Below are 15,987 nucleotides of genomic sequence, written 5' to 3' on the forward strand. Positions count from 1 at the left end.
GCAGATGGTGGCCTGGAGGTAGTGCAGGAGGGTGGCAGGGTGAGCAGGTACCTGGGCCCAAACGAACAAAACCACTAAAACTAGACACTGTTATTTTGACAAGTGGAGGAGATTTGTAATTTGGTGCCAGTCTAAACAAATAAACCCCATAGAACGTACTCCTCCCATATTCTACATTATATGTTCCACTTGTTAGACTCGTGGTTAGTATTCAACTCGATAAAGGTCAACCTGGCGGCTTTATCAGCGTACACCACCTCTCAGAGTAAAGTATTGTGGTGGAAAATTCCAGTCATTCAAGGCGTTCATGGGGAGGGAGTAAAAAGACTCAACCCTCAAATTTCTAACCCACCGCCAGGATGGGATCTCAATGTAGTACACTCAAAACTCATTGGGCCCCCATTCGAGCCTATGCATAAGTCAAGTCTTACACACCTGACATACAAGACTGCCTTCTTTGTGACTGTCACTTTCATAAGAAGAGTTGGTGAATTACAAGCATTGTCCGTGCTGGACCCTTTCTTTATCATCCATAAAGACAAATTGGTTTTACGTACACATCTAAGGTTCTCTCTCAAATTCATTTCCAAATTCCATGTGAACCAATCCATAGAGCTACTGGCTTTCTTTCAGAAGCCAACTAGCTCAGCGGAGGTAAAACGCCACACACAGGATGTGAGGATGACAGTCCTTTCCTATGTAAAGCAGACCGCTTAGAAAAACAGACTAGCTGATTGTCTCCATAGCACCAGGCAGAGAGGGAGACCGCATTTCCAAGAATGCCATCTCCAGATGGATAGTCGGATGCATACAACTATGCTATTCATTATCAAACAAGACACTGCCTTTCACACCAAGAGCTCACCCCACAAGGAGCACAGGAGCTACTCTGGCTTTTATCGCAAATGTCCCCTTAGACCGCATTTGCAAAGCCACTACATGGAGCTCAGTATACACTTTCACTCAGCACTACTGCATTGACACCCATTCCAAGCCAGATACAGGTGGGACAAGCAGTTCTAAAACATCTACTTGCCGCTGCTCCGTCTCACAACCCGCCACCTTCTCCTAACACTGCTCAGTAATCTATGCATAGCATGTGATCCAAGCAGATTCCACAAGCCTCAGAAGGGGTGCATTACTCACCGTAATCGTATTTCTGATGCTTGTATCTGCTTAGATTCAAATGTGCCCACCCTTCCTCCCCGGAGAGAAGGTGCATAGATGTTATGAGCTTCTGATACTTATCTGCTTGGGTACACCTGTACTCACTATACGCTTCGTCAAGGGTGTTGCTAGCTCTGGAAAAGTCCTGGGGCTACACTAATGTCGAACTGTTGGCTAGTTAACCTTTTGGTTGTATCTCTTGAGATTCTATCTGGGTGTTAGGTAAGATTAGCACAGAACTGTTAAATCTTCCTGACCTGGGTCAACCCCAGATCGTTTTGCTTTACTAGTGGGATATTTTTCCATAATACCTCAGTGAGTGGGAACCTTTTTCCACTCTCACATAATCTTTAACTCTTTTTATGGGTGTCATTTTAAAGACTCTCCATAGTGTCTTTTTAAAGTTCTCCAGCATTGGTCTGGCATGGATTCACATGCTCATGAATATTCCCCGTCGTCAGGCTGGGAATCTTCGGTAAAGAAAAAATCAGTTTCAGTTTTGTTTCTGAACTCTCTCGCCGAATAACCAATCACTGGTCTCTGGGTCATACTGCTCCCAGCCAATGATTGCCCTCTACCTAAGCCCCTCCTCTGGCAGCCATCCTCAGAATTTTACCGCACGTTCAAGTGTTGGGAGTCCTCGTGCTACAGCTCTCGAGCTTTTACTGCGTTTTGCGATTTTTCAAAGAGTTTAATCTCTGTATTTCAGTCAATGGAGCCTCAAGCTCCACCGTTTCTACTTCTGATCAATGGGGACCCGTTTCGGAATTTTCTACGCCCCTCAAGGGCGAAGGTTTCGTCGAGTTCTGCTTCTTGGAGGATTCCAGAAGAGCTTTGAGGCCTACCCCACATGGACATGGCCCAGAACAAAGGAAATGCGACGCCTGGATCCAAGCTTTTCAGGAGCTGCCCTGGATGTGGGTTGCAGAATGTCTTCAAGGAGGACAAGCATTCAAGATGCCTCTACTGCCTTCACGAAGACAAAAGGCACGTGGAGAAGGACTGTGTGTTTTGCAAGTCGGAGCGGATTATGGGGGGGATCGGCGTATCCGCCTCAGCAACTGCCTGGAAAGGGAGAGCCCAGCGGTAGGTGAGAAGTCTGAGCGGTCTTCTAAGACCTTTGAGGGCGGTCCGGCGATTGGGGGCCCAACAAAAGGAAAAGCACCGCGAGTCTGTCACCAGGAGCGCCGATCGATCGGGCCCCTTGGCTGCCAGGCAGGGCGCACTTTCACCGACGCCATCAACCACGAGCCAACGCTCTGGCTCGGGGAAGAGGAAATCTGAGAACCCAGGTAAGCTTCGGGAGAAGTCCCGGTCGATCCCGACGGAGACATCCAAGAGGGAGCGAGGCGGTGACCCTCCCCCCAAGGTGAAGGCCTCGGGCGCATCCAAAGTCGTGAGGGATCCCGATGAGGCGGACGAACAAAGCGACGGTGGTGCCGACGAGGAACCCGTGGAGTCAGAGGATTCCACTCCCCAACCGTCGCAGCCAGTACCTGGGCCACAGGACAATTCGGCAGCAATCTTGTTGGCGAACCAGGCCTTGTGTATGGAGATGAGGACAAGGTTCCCCTTGCCCCCAACGGACGATCCAGGAGAGCCGGCACCGTCTGGAAGCCCTCCAAGCAAGCGGAGGAGAATTCACCCCCCCCCCGCCCTTCCAGCCTTCGTGGCCCTCACATCCTTCATCTCCCTCCCCTGATCAATGTATGACACGGGAACAGAGACGGCCATGACGGGGATCGCCATGATCGCCAGGGCATCCGCGCTCTTCCAGCTCTGCCCGAAGAACAGAAGAAGGAAGGTTTCCTCTATCAATGGCGTGAGGCCAAGAGGAAGACTGTCCTCTCGGTCCCATTACTTGATGACATCTGGGACGAGGGGCTGTCGCTCCTGAAGAACCCGTCCACGACTCCTGCCAAGAGGCCGGTACGAGAAGTAGTACCGGGTCCCGGATTCCGCCTCCACGTGCCTTAGGGCGCAGCCGACCCCAGATTCGGTCGTCTCGGCGGCGGCCAAGAAGAAAGCGGCGGGGGAAAGAAACTGGGCGTCATGGGACGACGGGCCATCTCGGCGGCGGCAGCGACGATTAAAGCGGCAAACGCCCTCGCGATGGTGGCCCGCTACGACAGGGAGCTTTGGTTTGAGATCGCTCCTCTGCTGGACTTCCTCCTGGACGACAAGAGGGTTGAGGCCCTGGAGAGACGGCTCGGGAATAGGGAGTTTTGCAGCAACGACGGCCACCCTTTCGGAATTTTGGAGGCAAGCAAGGTGCCTCCAAAGGATTCGGCGGCGGCTCCTCAACGTACCGCCAGGCGGCCCGCTCCTCGTCGCAGGAGACCTACAGAGGACGCGGCAAGTCAGGAGGATCTCGTCTTCGCCAAGAAGGCCAAGGCAGCAATACTGCTACCAAGCAGGACTGAAGCCGCCGTAGCATCGGGCCTCCACCTGAGCACCCGGGTGGGAGGCCGGCTGGCGAAGTTAGTCAGCGTGTGGGAGTCAATCTCAACCGACCGATGGCTGCTGGATGCCCTGGCCTGCGGGCACACAAAAGGAAAACCACATCCCTCAACTGCTGCTGCAAGTAAGGGCGATGCTGAAGAAAGGAGCCATCAAGCTTGTCCCAAAGAGGCTTTGGAATGTACTCGCGATACTTCCTCGTAAGAAAGAAGACCGCCGGCTGGCAACCCATCCTGGACCTTCGTTGTTTAAACAATTAGATCAAGTCCCAGAAGTTCTGGATGGTCACCCTCCAGCATGTGTTGGGGCAGCTGGAGGAAGGCGACTTCCTATCGTCGCTGGACTTGGAGAATGCCTACTTCCATATCCCCATTCTAAAAGGACATCGAAAGTTTCTCAGATTCGTAGTCCAAGGGTCGCACTACCAGTTCAAGGCCCTTCCTTTCGGGTTGAAGTTGGCGCCCAGGGTATTCAAGTGCCTAGCACCATTGGCGGCGCCGCTGTGCCTGCAGGGGATCCACATCTACCCCCACCTGGACGTTTGGCTCACCCGAGCAAAGACAACAGAACTCGCCGTCGAGCACACAGCGAAGACGTCCAACTACTCACAGATCTGGGATTTTCCATCAACTTCACAAAATCCCACTTGGTTCCGTCGCAAGTCACACTGTTCCTGGGAGCCAGGCTTGACACAGTGGCGCGATTGGCCTCTCCGTCGCAGGAAAGGACGAAGGCCATCCTGGGCACGGTGCAAAGACTGTCGACCATGGATGTGGCCAGGGTGAGGTCCATCAAGTCCCTTCTCGGCATGATGTCCTCGTGCAGGCTGCGGATGCGTCCACTGCAAGAGTTCCTCGAAGCCTGTTGGATGCAAGCGGCGGGCAGCTTCGAAGACGGGATCTCGCTCAATAAGACTTTCCGCCGTGCGATCTGGGGGTAGGGCACCCGTGCGCATCTGGTGGCTGGTGGCACATCAGGAGACGGTGACGACGGATGCCTCCCTGGAGGGATAGGGAGTGCACACCGGAGATCTTTACGCAGGAGGCCTTTGGCTCCTGGAGGAGAGGCCACTACACATCAACGTCCTGGAGCTTCGAGCTGTGTTCTGGGCCCTCAGGTCGTTCCTTCCATCCTTCAAGGGCAATGTTGTGAGTATCTTCACCGACAACACCACCACGATGTTCTACATCCGGAAGCAGGGAGGCACAAGATCCCCAGCCCCATCCAAGGAGGCCCAGGATCTGTGGCACTGGCCCGTCGCCCAGGGGATGTTTCTGGTACCCTTCCATCTGGCAGGAATAAAGAACACCATCGCCGATTCACTGAGCAGGGAGTTGCGCTCGTGCCACGAGTGGGAACTGCGACAGGATCAAGTGGATCTGCTATTCCAACGATGGGGCAATCCCCAGATCGACCTATTTGCAACGGCGACGAACACCATGTGCCGGAGGTTCGCCAGCAGGTTTCCCCAGCCGGGGAGCATGGGCGATGCCTTCTCATTCCCCTGGGACGGCCTGTACCTGTATGCGTTCCTGCCATTGCCATTGCTGCTGCGACTCATCAACCAACTCACACGGTCCCGTTGCATGATGATTCTCGTCGAACCAGCGTGGCCGAGACAGATCTGGTTCCCGGACCTCCTGGACATGTCAGTGCCCCCCCCAACCCCCCCGGCAAACTGCCGACGGATGTGGATCTCATTCCCAGAGAAGGAGTCGACATCTTCCACCACGACCCGGGGTCGCTGAACTTGCAGGCCTGGCTCCTGCAGTACTAGAGTTTGGAGGGTATGATATCCCGGTGGACTGCAAGAAGGTGCTTGCAAAGGCCAGGGTGTCCTCAACTCTCAAGTTCTATGGACACAAATGGAAGAGGTTTTCTGTCTGCTGCCGGGCACAGAAGATTAACCCTCTGCGGATTATGGCCCCTCAAGTGCTGCCTGTGGTCCCATCGCCTGGTGAAGGAGTTCATGAAGGGACTGTTCTGATGGTTCCAGTCGGTGAAGGCTCCGGCCCCGGCGTGGGAGCTCAATGTGGTGCTGACCAGGCTCATTGGGTCGCCATTCTAGCCTCTGCATTCGGCACCATTGAAGTTCCTGTCGTCAAACAGCATTTCATGTGGCCATCGCCTCCGCACGACGAGTGGGAGAGATCCAGGCCCTCTCCTGCAAGATTCCATACCTGACTTTCCACAAGACAAGGGTGGTGCTTAGGATGCACCCCTCCATGCCCAAGATGCCGTCGGACTTGCATCTCAACGAGCCCTTGGTGTTGCCTGTTTTCTTCCCGTCGCCTTTGTCGCCGGCCGAGAGGACTTTGCACTTGCTGGATGTAGCTAGAGCGCTGAAGTTCTACGTGGACCGCATGAAGAGTTTTCGGAAGACATTACAGCTGTTTGTGAACTTTGGACCTGTGAACCAAGGGAAGATCCTCTCGAAGGCTTCCATTTCCAGATGGCTCTCCGGCTGCATCATGCACTGTCACCGGTTGGCAAACCGACCGTTGCCCGGCCGTCTGAGAGCCCATTTGACAGCTGCTACCACGGCGTTCCTATGTGCCCCTGCTGGACATCTGCAGGGCTGCTACGTGAGGTCGACGCACACCTTCACAAGATTCTACTGCATCGACCGGGATTCCAGGGAGGAGTCCAGAGTCGGCCAGGCAGTGCTGCGCAGTCTGTTCGCCTGAAGGTGGGCCTGGTGAGGAGCTAAAAGATGCTTAATGTTGAGCCTTGCCACCTCCCGTGGTTGTGCATGTGTGTACTGCTATGTGTTCTTGTTTTAATGAGCATGTGTATCCATGCCAGACCTCATGCTGGAGAAGGAACAAGTTACTTACCTGTAAATGTTGTTCTCCAGCATGGGTCTGGCATGGATTCACATGCAAACCCTCCCTCCTACCCCTCTGTGGCTCTTCACTTGGTCCTACTGCCAATTTACGTGCCACCAAATCTGAGGCTGGCTGCCAGAGCAGGGGCTTGGGTAGAGGGTAGTCATTGGCTGGGGGCAGTATGACCCAGAGACCAGTGATTGGCTATTAGGAGGAAGACAGTTCAGAAACGAAACTGATTTTTTTCTTTACCGAGGATTCCCAGCCTGACGGGGAATATTCGTGAGCATGTGAATCCATGCCAGACCCATGCTTGAGAACAACAGTTACTGGTGAGTAACCTGTTCCTTATCCTCTTTAACAACTTATTGGCAATAAGTGCCTGTTGCTGTGTTGCCCTAGGGGCTCCCCCTTTTTAACTTTTTTGTGCTAACCTTGAGTGGACTACAGTTCCTAAGTGTAGAAAGGATCTTTGGATCCCTTTTACATTTTAACTGAAACCAGCACACCCCACCTTATGTGGAGTGCTGGGGCGATAAATTGTATCCTCTTCCACACTAAAACTGTAACAATTCTGTTAGTGACAAGCTTACCTTCAATGGCTGGTGGCAGTGATACCCTGTATTAATTTGGTGCACCTTTACCGCCAGCTGTGTTCACAGCTGCAGTAAAGCAACCTAATGGTGTCCATTTTTACCAAAATGGCCCCTGTCTTCTTTCGCTAATTTAGTGTTTCTTGTAGTTTCTTGTTCCTTCCCTTGACATCCAGGGCGGGAAATTCCTTTGTGTGATTTTTATCTTCCCGCCCAGGCTCCAGTCTGTGAGAGCAGGAAGTGAGCGAGGAGTCCAAAACTCCCCTGTCCTTTGTCTTACTGTTGAGCAGAATTGCATGCAGTACCCTCTGGGACCACCACATACAATTAGGACTATAGGTGTAATCAAAACCAATCTTTGGTGTAAGTCTGTAATACAGTTTTTGGTACCGGGCTGAGCAGCCAGGGTTATCTCAAGAGGGAATGTGAACAGTAAAAGGATGTTACACAGAGGTCTTACAATCAGTGTTTCAAGTAGACACTTACACTCAATGTTTCTTGGTAAAACACTTCATAATTTATTAGACATTTGTTAGGGAGAATGCTCAAGAAATTGCTAATTCCCTTCACCTTAGAAACCCCCGGCAACTTTGCGGGATTTTGAGGACTTGATTTTTTTAACCTGGAAATAGTGTGAGCCTTTTTTCCCACTCATGTATTTTTATGTATGTTTTAATCTTGTGTTCTTTGATTATGGAGTTTTAAGATTGCTCCATAGGCATCTTTTCATGTGTTGCACAGCACCCTCAGTGCAGTGACACAGGGATGTCTTTTGGACTTCCCAAAGGTTTAAATATCTTCTGTATAATAAACTGTTTCCCAGAGAATCTAAGGTTAAATTGACTTTACTAGTCTTTTTAAATTCTTAGGCCCAGCACACACTATTTATCCTATAGAGTTCTGGAAGAGCTACCTAGAATGCCCTGTCTAGAATCTCATGTAGCAGTCAAATGCTACCCTTTTCTATCGAAATGGCTGGCGGCAGTGGTTTTACAACAAACTACCATGATTGTTCCCGACGGCGAAAACCCATGTCCTCCCCCTGGTTAATCCTAACCATCTCAGAATGGTGTCCAGGTGGCTTATGAGTTTATTGCTCCCACCAACTCAAAGGAAGAAGTCGTCCTTGAAGGGGCCTCTCTGTCGAGATGAACTTGGCAATTCGGACCTGCAGCAGGGCTTCACTGGGCAAACCAAAGGTCCAGGAGTTGCAGCAGCCGTCCTCTTCCAGCTCGTCTTCGGTTCTTTAGTTCCAGTGGTCGACTCTGCTTTCCAGTCCAAGAGACTCTCCTTTTAAACAGTTTTCTCCCTTTCATTCCAGCCTAGCTGTCACTCACCCAGCAGGATGGCTATTCTTGCCGGACAGTCAGCCAACCATTCACGCCAGAGTGCATTTGGGTCTCCTAGGAGACTAAGCACAGGGAGTTTGGGGCAACTCCCTTACTTTACGCCCACCCCCGGACACTCCGGTTGCCAGAGGCGGTCTTAAATCCTGAAGCCTGTCAAAGGCATATGAACCAAGGGACCAAAACAGGTTTGGGGCGCAGAGATAAACTTTAGAAGGACCTTTCCAAAAAGAAATGGTGAAAAAAGACCGGGACCTGTTGAAACAAAGTGGCTTGAGGTGCCATCTTGATAAATGTGGCACCCGCGATTTTTAGCTACCGTTGGTCGCATTCGGGAAAAATCATGGTCGTTCGTTGTAAAAGCACTGCCACCAGCCATTTCGATCAGAAAGGGTAGCATTTGACTGCTAAATGAGTTTCTACACACGGGTGATAACTAGGTAACCCCTCCAGCACTCTATAGGAAACAGTAGTTTATCCCAGAGAACATATTTAAACCTTTTTGAAAGTCTAAAAGACAACCCTGTGTTACTGCACTGACGGTGCTGTGTAACACACATGAAAATATGATGCACATGGAGTTATCTAAAACTCCATAACCAAAAAAAATCAACACAGAAAACAAACATAATTAAAAAGGTCACAGCCCCGAAGTTTAGCAAAGGAGCTAGTGGTCTCTAAGGTAGAGGGAATTAGCACATTTATGAGAATTCTCCCTAACACTTATGCCTTGCTTGAATGGGGACAAATCCCAGTGGGGGGGCTGGCTGTCCTGATTGGACAACCATAGCGCCCGTACTTGCAAAATGCGGGGAGAGAATGCAGAGGTTGCACTGTAATTCCTGATAAATACTGCGAACCTGGAAGCTGACAAAGTCGACCACTGGAACCGAAACCGAAGAGTAAGATGAAGGAAACGCGGCTGAAACTAGTACCAGCAACCTGAGAGCCAGCTGTAGCCTTTTCTTCCAACGACCTGGGGACTCCAAAAACAATAACCCCGACCCAGTGCCTGGTGAGACCCACTAGACTCCAGAAGACCTGCATTTTGAGCCATCCCACGCGTTGCGACCTTGCTTTGTTGCAATACCTTGGGACCTCAAACCATCTTGCGGTGCACGGTCTTCCGAATTCTGAATCTTGCTGAAACTTTGTGGGCATTCTGGTGGATCTCCAGAGACATGAATAGAGTTCGGAAAGTCCCCTCACCAGAGTGCTGGACCTTTAAAACTATGAGAATTCATCTGCGATTTTCTGTCCTCTGTGCTCCTTGAAAAGGTGCCAAATCTGCAGAACTGCATTCAGCCGTGATGGAAACCTTGCCTAGAGCCTTCTTCATCGATCCCTGCTGCAAAGTCCCTTCTGGGGTCTTGTTTTCAGTTTCCACGACAAGGAATCCACTGACCGGGTATTTGGCTGCAGAACCTGAAGTTCTCCTGCTGCTAAATCTTCTTCAATGCTGAGGTAATGTGTTGGCTTCGGTATGTACTTATCTTAAGTCTGTTAGGATTTCTGTGTAGCTGTGGGTTGTTTTCTGTGAAGGGGAGGCTTCTCCTCCAGTGCACCCAATCCCACTGCTAGAATCCTGATAGGGTGTCTTCGGTGGAGCCCCTGGATCCTCTTCTAACTCTAAAGGGAAGTACGTGCCTGTTTATCCAGCTTTCCTAAGGAACTCTGACTTTTGCTACTAAAGAACCTATTCTGACACTGCCTGTTGGTCACTAGTCCTAGTGACCACCCTTCTGCCACTTAGAACACTCATGCTCAAAGAATAAGGGAAAGACTTTGAAAGGATTGGTACTTCTGCCTAGAAAAGAAAGTAAGTGTTTAAAAGTTATTGCAAAGAGTTGGTTGGTAACTGTAATTCTAAGAGTGAACAGTCACAAAAGTTCTTACTGATCTTGAATGTGTGATACACTATTAAAAGTATGGTTAACATCTTTTCCTCCTTAGCAACTGTTTTGCAGTCCAGTAGAAAGTAGATGTGAAGGTATTTTACTCTCCTGTGATTAGGTTTTGCCTCTTCCCAAAAGTAAAGTGTTGGTATTACCAGATTAGTCCCTTGAGGATACTTTTATGTGTCCCCCCAAACTGGGTCTTTCTTCCCCTGATTTACTGCTAATCTGTCCTTAATAAGTCAACATTAGGTTGCCTACCTAGAATAACTACTATTCAGTACAGTGTAACATCGGGTTTTATTTTCCCCTTCATTGTGAGGTTAAACAAAGTATGTGGGTTTTACTTACCTTGTGTTTGCTGTGTCCGATCCAAAATAAATTGCAAGAGCTTATTTCAATCTGGGGTTCCCTGATTTCAAAAGCACCTGTAATTGTATATTACATCCTTGGGTTTTACTCACCTAGTATAACTGTGTTTTATCACAAAAGTAGTTATAGGTTTTTACTGCACCTAGAATAAGTGTTCCACTATTCACCAAAAGTATATTTTCCAGTTGACTGATTATGTGATTTGTCCTGAGAATCGGTATACAACTGGAAGAGTCTACTGTCCTTGCATTAATGAATGTAATTGTAAAAAGTAATCATTGGTTTTTACTCCCCAATAATAGGCTTGACCTATACTGAATGTGTATGAAAAGGTTTGGACTTCCCTAGAACTAATGTTAGGTACTTCAAATAAGGTCTATACTTGGATCTCTGTACTTTCAAGTATAGTGTTGTTTTTATACTGTGATTTCATATAATTCCTTTTATTTTTACATACTCAGTGTTTCAGTGTTTCTTTGGATCATTTGTATGACAATTTCACTTGTACTGATTCTACAGCCCTCTCTCCCTCCTAAAATAAGCCTGGCTGCTTTGTCTACGCTGCCATGAACTCAGGTGGTACAGCCTTATACTAAGAGTGGAGTCTTGTTCTGTCTCAGTTGAATGGTTTTACTAAGCGCTTACTACGACTTCAGAAAAACTGTCCCAACACTGGGGCTACAACCAAAAGACCAGGGGCTAGAGCCCCCGTAGCCCCCCATCCCCCTAGCAACACCTCTGCACTGCATGCTACCTCATGTTAGAAACAAAACAATCTGAGGGACCTAGACGCCAGAAGGACCATGGGTACAGTGGATGTCACACTACGGATAGTATTACTGACACGCCCTGTCGACGTCCTTTATCGAATTTCGAAAACCTAAGACTCTGCAGTTCCACTAGATGTCGGCCTGCATAGCATGTGAATATTAACCAACACAAGCATCAGAAATATTATTAGGGTTAGTAATGTTTCCCATATATATGTAACTGCCATTCTTATTCTTTTCCTCAGGCTGCAGTTTGAAAAGTTTGGACCTGGACAGCTGCACTCTCTCTGAAATTCTTCGACTACACATCTTGGCGTCAGGAGCAGATGTTACATCGGCCAATGCAAAGTACCGTTACCAGAAGCGTGGCGGTTTTGATGCTACAGACGATGCAGGCATGGAACTCAGGTTAAATCATCCCGGTCTGCTCAAGAAGCTCTCCACATCCTCAGTCTATGACCTATCCCCAGGTAATGGGACGCCAAATGGAATCTCCTACTGTGTAGCAGAGATTAGCATTGTCTTTTCACTTTCAATGTGTGTGTGTGAAGTGTAGCGCTGGCACGATGTAAATGCTGCTGTCCATCGGCCAATGCTTCTGCTTGCCCACCATACAAGCACTGCTGAAAACCTCAAATGAGTGTTTATTCCTTTCACTGAATTTTTCTAGCCACTTGCTCCAGATTGAGCATCTTTTCTGGCCCCTTTTGTCACCCCATTCCCTCTCCACCGTTAAAGCAGCATCTTTTGCATATTTTCATATCTTCAGCTTAATGTTTGAACTAAAATAACTGCTGTGGCTTTCCACTTAAAGCACTCCTCAATACCTGGCCTCCTTGACCTCACTGCTGCTTTTGATAGTCTATCATTCCACACTTCTTCCTTCTTTCTTTTATGGGTTTCTCAGACTGTTTTAATCTTCTTTCTAACCGTACCTCTTCTGTTTCTTGGTCTTCGCTCTCGCTCCTTCTCTCCACTGCAATATGTTGTCCACAAGGGTTCTATCTTTGGGACCCTTTTTTCCCCTCTACGCCTTCTCTCTTTGTGCTGACCTCTAAAGGTGGGTTTTCGTTCAGCTTGCATGCAGATGACTCACATTTTCCTTTCCTGAGTCTCTCCATATTTCCCCTCTCCTGATTACTGCTTACCATACAAAATTGGGTGCATTCTCGTTTCTGTCATCTGAACCCCTCAAAGACCAAATCCCCCCTGCTGTTTACATTCCCGTTTCTGGGTTTTACCACCACAACCTTCTCTGCTGCTCAAAATCTGGGCATACTCTTTGGTTCTACTTTCATTTTCTTGCCATATTCATACTGCTGTCAGTTTCACTTAATGTCCGCAAGATTTGTCTTTTGCCCTTTTACACAGCAAAAACCATGATTTCGCCCTTCATTTCGTGTTTTTTTCTCCACTTCGCCATCCTTCCACATGGGAGCGTTCCCCACTTAGTTCAGTTTACCATCTATTCTCACTCTTCTGTCTTCCTTCTCAGCTCTTTTCTCATTTGAAGCCTGTCTTCTATTTGATTTCCTATGCATTGTCTTCAAATATTTTTGTGGTTGTTAGGGGTGTTTTCCTAAAGTCCACTTGAGGTAAGACTTCATGAAACTATCCCAATGGCATACAGGTCCCCAACTATTAATATAAGCTTGTACTACTCAAGGGAATTGATAGTGGCATAGCAGTCAGGCTCATCATAGGAGGAAGATATGAGCATTGACCCCAGTCAGTACAGTTGTTCAAAGAAACGCGTGCACAAACGTATATTAAAATATACAATTATATTTGCACAAGGAATGTCTTAAAATACTTGGATCACTTAACTAACACACAAAGGATTACTTATGAACACTTTTCAAATGCCACTGCTCAGTTATTAGCTGCTCGTGGTACAATTGTAGTTTGACACTAATGAATGACAGTTCTACCTTTTTATCGGTACCACTGCACACTCGTGTTAAGGCAAAGATATACGGTAATTATACTTAGCAATACCACATAAGATTAAGTGTTTTTTTTATATTTAATGTGTAATAGTTCACAAGGAAATGTTAACATATAAACATTGAATAAAGGAAACCTGTTACAAGCAGGGTTTCACTTTAGCAGCAGGTACCCTTCACATAAAACCCTTTTCTCCACCTACAGGTACAATGGAACAAAACCTAAATTTATAAGAATTCATTAAAAATGACTTGTACTTAATAATTTATTTGTAGAGCGCTCTGCAGCCCAAAGGCATTAAGGTGCTTTTACATGAAGATGTACGTAAGCTTGATTCAGGGTTACAATGGGATAGTTTCTTGGTTACTTCCCCATTTATTAGTCAGAATTTGAGGCTCAGCTTCGAGTGCGTTCCTAGTGGAGCACTAAGACCTCTTTCCTAAAAAGTATAGCAGCCAACTACCATTTAAGATGTATCCATTAAAATACCCAACCAAGGTGTACCACCTTAAAATCCTTTAAAAGGTGCAAAAAATGTGTCTGGTGTATCCTGGTTAATTCGGGTCAATTTACCAACATGTGCTGTATGGTTTCTATAGAGTTTTCCATTTTGCAGAATCTGCAACTTCTAAATTGCGTGCTACTCTGCCTCGTGCACCCAAGATGATCTTGGTAGGGAGCAAGTTCAAGCGAAGGCGTAAACACTGACTATGCCAGTATTGCCCCTGACATTTCCTCAAATAGTGTGGCAATATGTTGTAGTGTCAGGCGTCTAGCAAGAACCCTGTGAATAATTGGTACTTCCTAACACTGTCAATTGTCACTCCAGTTGGCCTCCCATAACTTTCTTGTAATTTTTTACATTTTCAAAATTCTTTTATTTACACTTTCTGTAATTTTATTTTTTTTTAACTTTCAGTGGATACATTAATAGATACACCATAGCACTTAAAATTTCAGGACACTGCCGTGCCATTCTGAGATACCGGCCGGACTTAGACACTAGCCTACACTTTAACATCCCCCAGGTCGATCCCTCTTCTGCCAGATAGGTCTTTCGTTGGAAGTTCACTTTTTCCATTTAACCAACGCTTCCAATTACACCAGACCTAATTCCTACCTTTAAAACTGGAGTTGAAACACTAACTGGCAACTTTAAAAATGTCCTCCAGAATGCCCCCTCAAGCTTACACCATTGCCCCTTGAGGGCAAAAAATGTCTTCTCTGCCCCATACGTCACCACCGCGACCACCTTCTTAAAATAAAACTATCGTACGGGAATTATCAAGCAGTACCTGAATTTCTTATTTAAGCAGCATTCCTGGGCGGCCAATGCCATAATCTGTTTTTCTTTTTTACAGCGGGCCGCCGGGAAGTTTTCTTTCGGGAAGATTGAGAAACCCAGGTGAACAGAGTAGTTCACTTTTTCTACGGGTGTCCAGCAATGGACCACTTGAATTGTCCTTCTGCTTTTCCAGGGCCCTTATGCATAATTAGAATTAGCACATTTCTGAGACTTCTCCTTAACACAGGGTTTTGTCGGGGAGTGGGGGCTGAGATGAACGGTTTTGTCCTGGAAAGGTGTAAGAAGGGGGCAATTAAAAGCAACAAAGCACTTTATGCCGCCTTCATAGATTTTTCTATGGCTTTCAACACAGTCCAAGCAACATGTTATGGGCCAGCTGGATGAATGGGGCTATTGCCCTGCTCTACTGGTGAGGACGATCACGCTGCATTCGAAGGTGTCTGATTGGACAGAGAGGGTAGATGATCTGCTCCCATGAATTCGGCAAGAAGACTGAAGCAAGGTTGCCTATTGGCCCCAATCCTATTCTTCCTTTTTTTGTCTGATTTGGGAGCACCCTTTCTGAATACCAAATATATTGCCCCAAAACTAAATGCTACTCTAATTATTTGCTGAACGCTGACGTCCTGATTTTAATTGACCACACGCCAATAGGGTTGCATCACCAGTTGAATGCCTTTGAGGCATACACCAAAAAGAATAAGTTAAGGATGTGTCCCCAAATCAAACATTCCCTACTACCTTAAAGACCCCCAGCTCTTTTGCTGGACTTTAGGACTCTTAATTTATAACCTTGAGAGAGTAAGACCTTTTTTCCACTCTCATGTATTTTTCTGTGATTTATACTGCGTTTTATTTGACTTTGGAGTCTGAAACTCCATAGGCTTCATCTTTGCATTGTGACACACAGAACCTTCAGTGCAGTGGCACAGGGAAGTCGCTTAGATTTCCCAAAGGTTTACACACCTGTTGGTGAAACTGTTTCCAAGAGCAGTGAAGTGAAATTGACTTACACTTGTAACTTTCTAGACTCGGCACACACAATCTTACACTAGGGTGCTGGCGGGGTTACTTATATCCCCTTTGTCTAGTTTTTCATGTAACATTTTTGTTACCCTTCCTACGATTAATGGCTGGTGGCAGTGGTTTACTTTTTACTACCATTGTGTTTTTACCGTGGGCTGCGTTCACAGCTGCAGTAAGTCTCCCATGAGTGCCCATTTTGTCAAAATGGTCCGTTCGTCTTTTTTAACGATTTCTTTTTGTTGGGGATAATTCTCAGAAATGTGCCAATTCCCTCCAC

At 47.4% G+C, this 15,987-nt stretch overlaps 1 protein-coding gene across 1 annotated transcript in view; it reads left to right on the forward strand.

The window, feature by feature from the left end:
- BAZ1A (bromodomain adjacent to zinc finger domain 1A) overlaps nucleotides 1-15,987 on the forward strand; it is a 956,777-nt gene that overhangs the window by 201,700 nt on the left and 739,090 nt on the right. The window contains exon 13 of the mRNA XM_069638454.1: nucleotides 11,677-11,901. Within this exon, the coding sequence (XP_069494555.1) occupies nucleotides 11,677-11,901 (225 nt within the window). The remainder of the gene's footprint in view (nucleotides 1-11,676; nucleotides 11,902-15,987) is intronic.

The sequence above is a fragment of the Ambystoma mexicanum genome, chromosome 14 (genome assembly GCF_040938575.1).
Source record: "Ambystoma mexicanum isolate Mex_15411 chromosome 14, UKY_AmexF1_1, whole genome shotgun sequence".
NCBI classification, from domain to species: Eukaryota; Metazoa; Chordata; class Amphibia; order Caudata; family Ambystomatidae; genus Ambystoma; species Ambystoma mexicanum.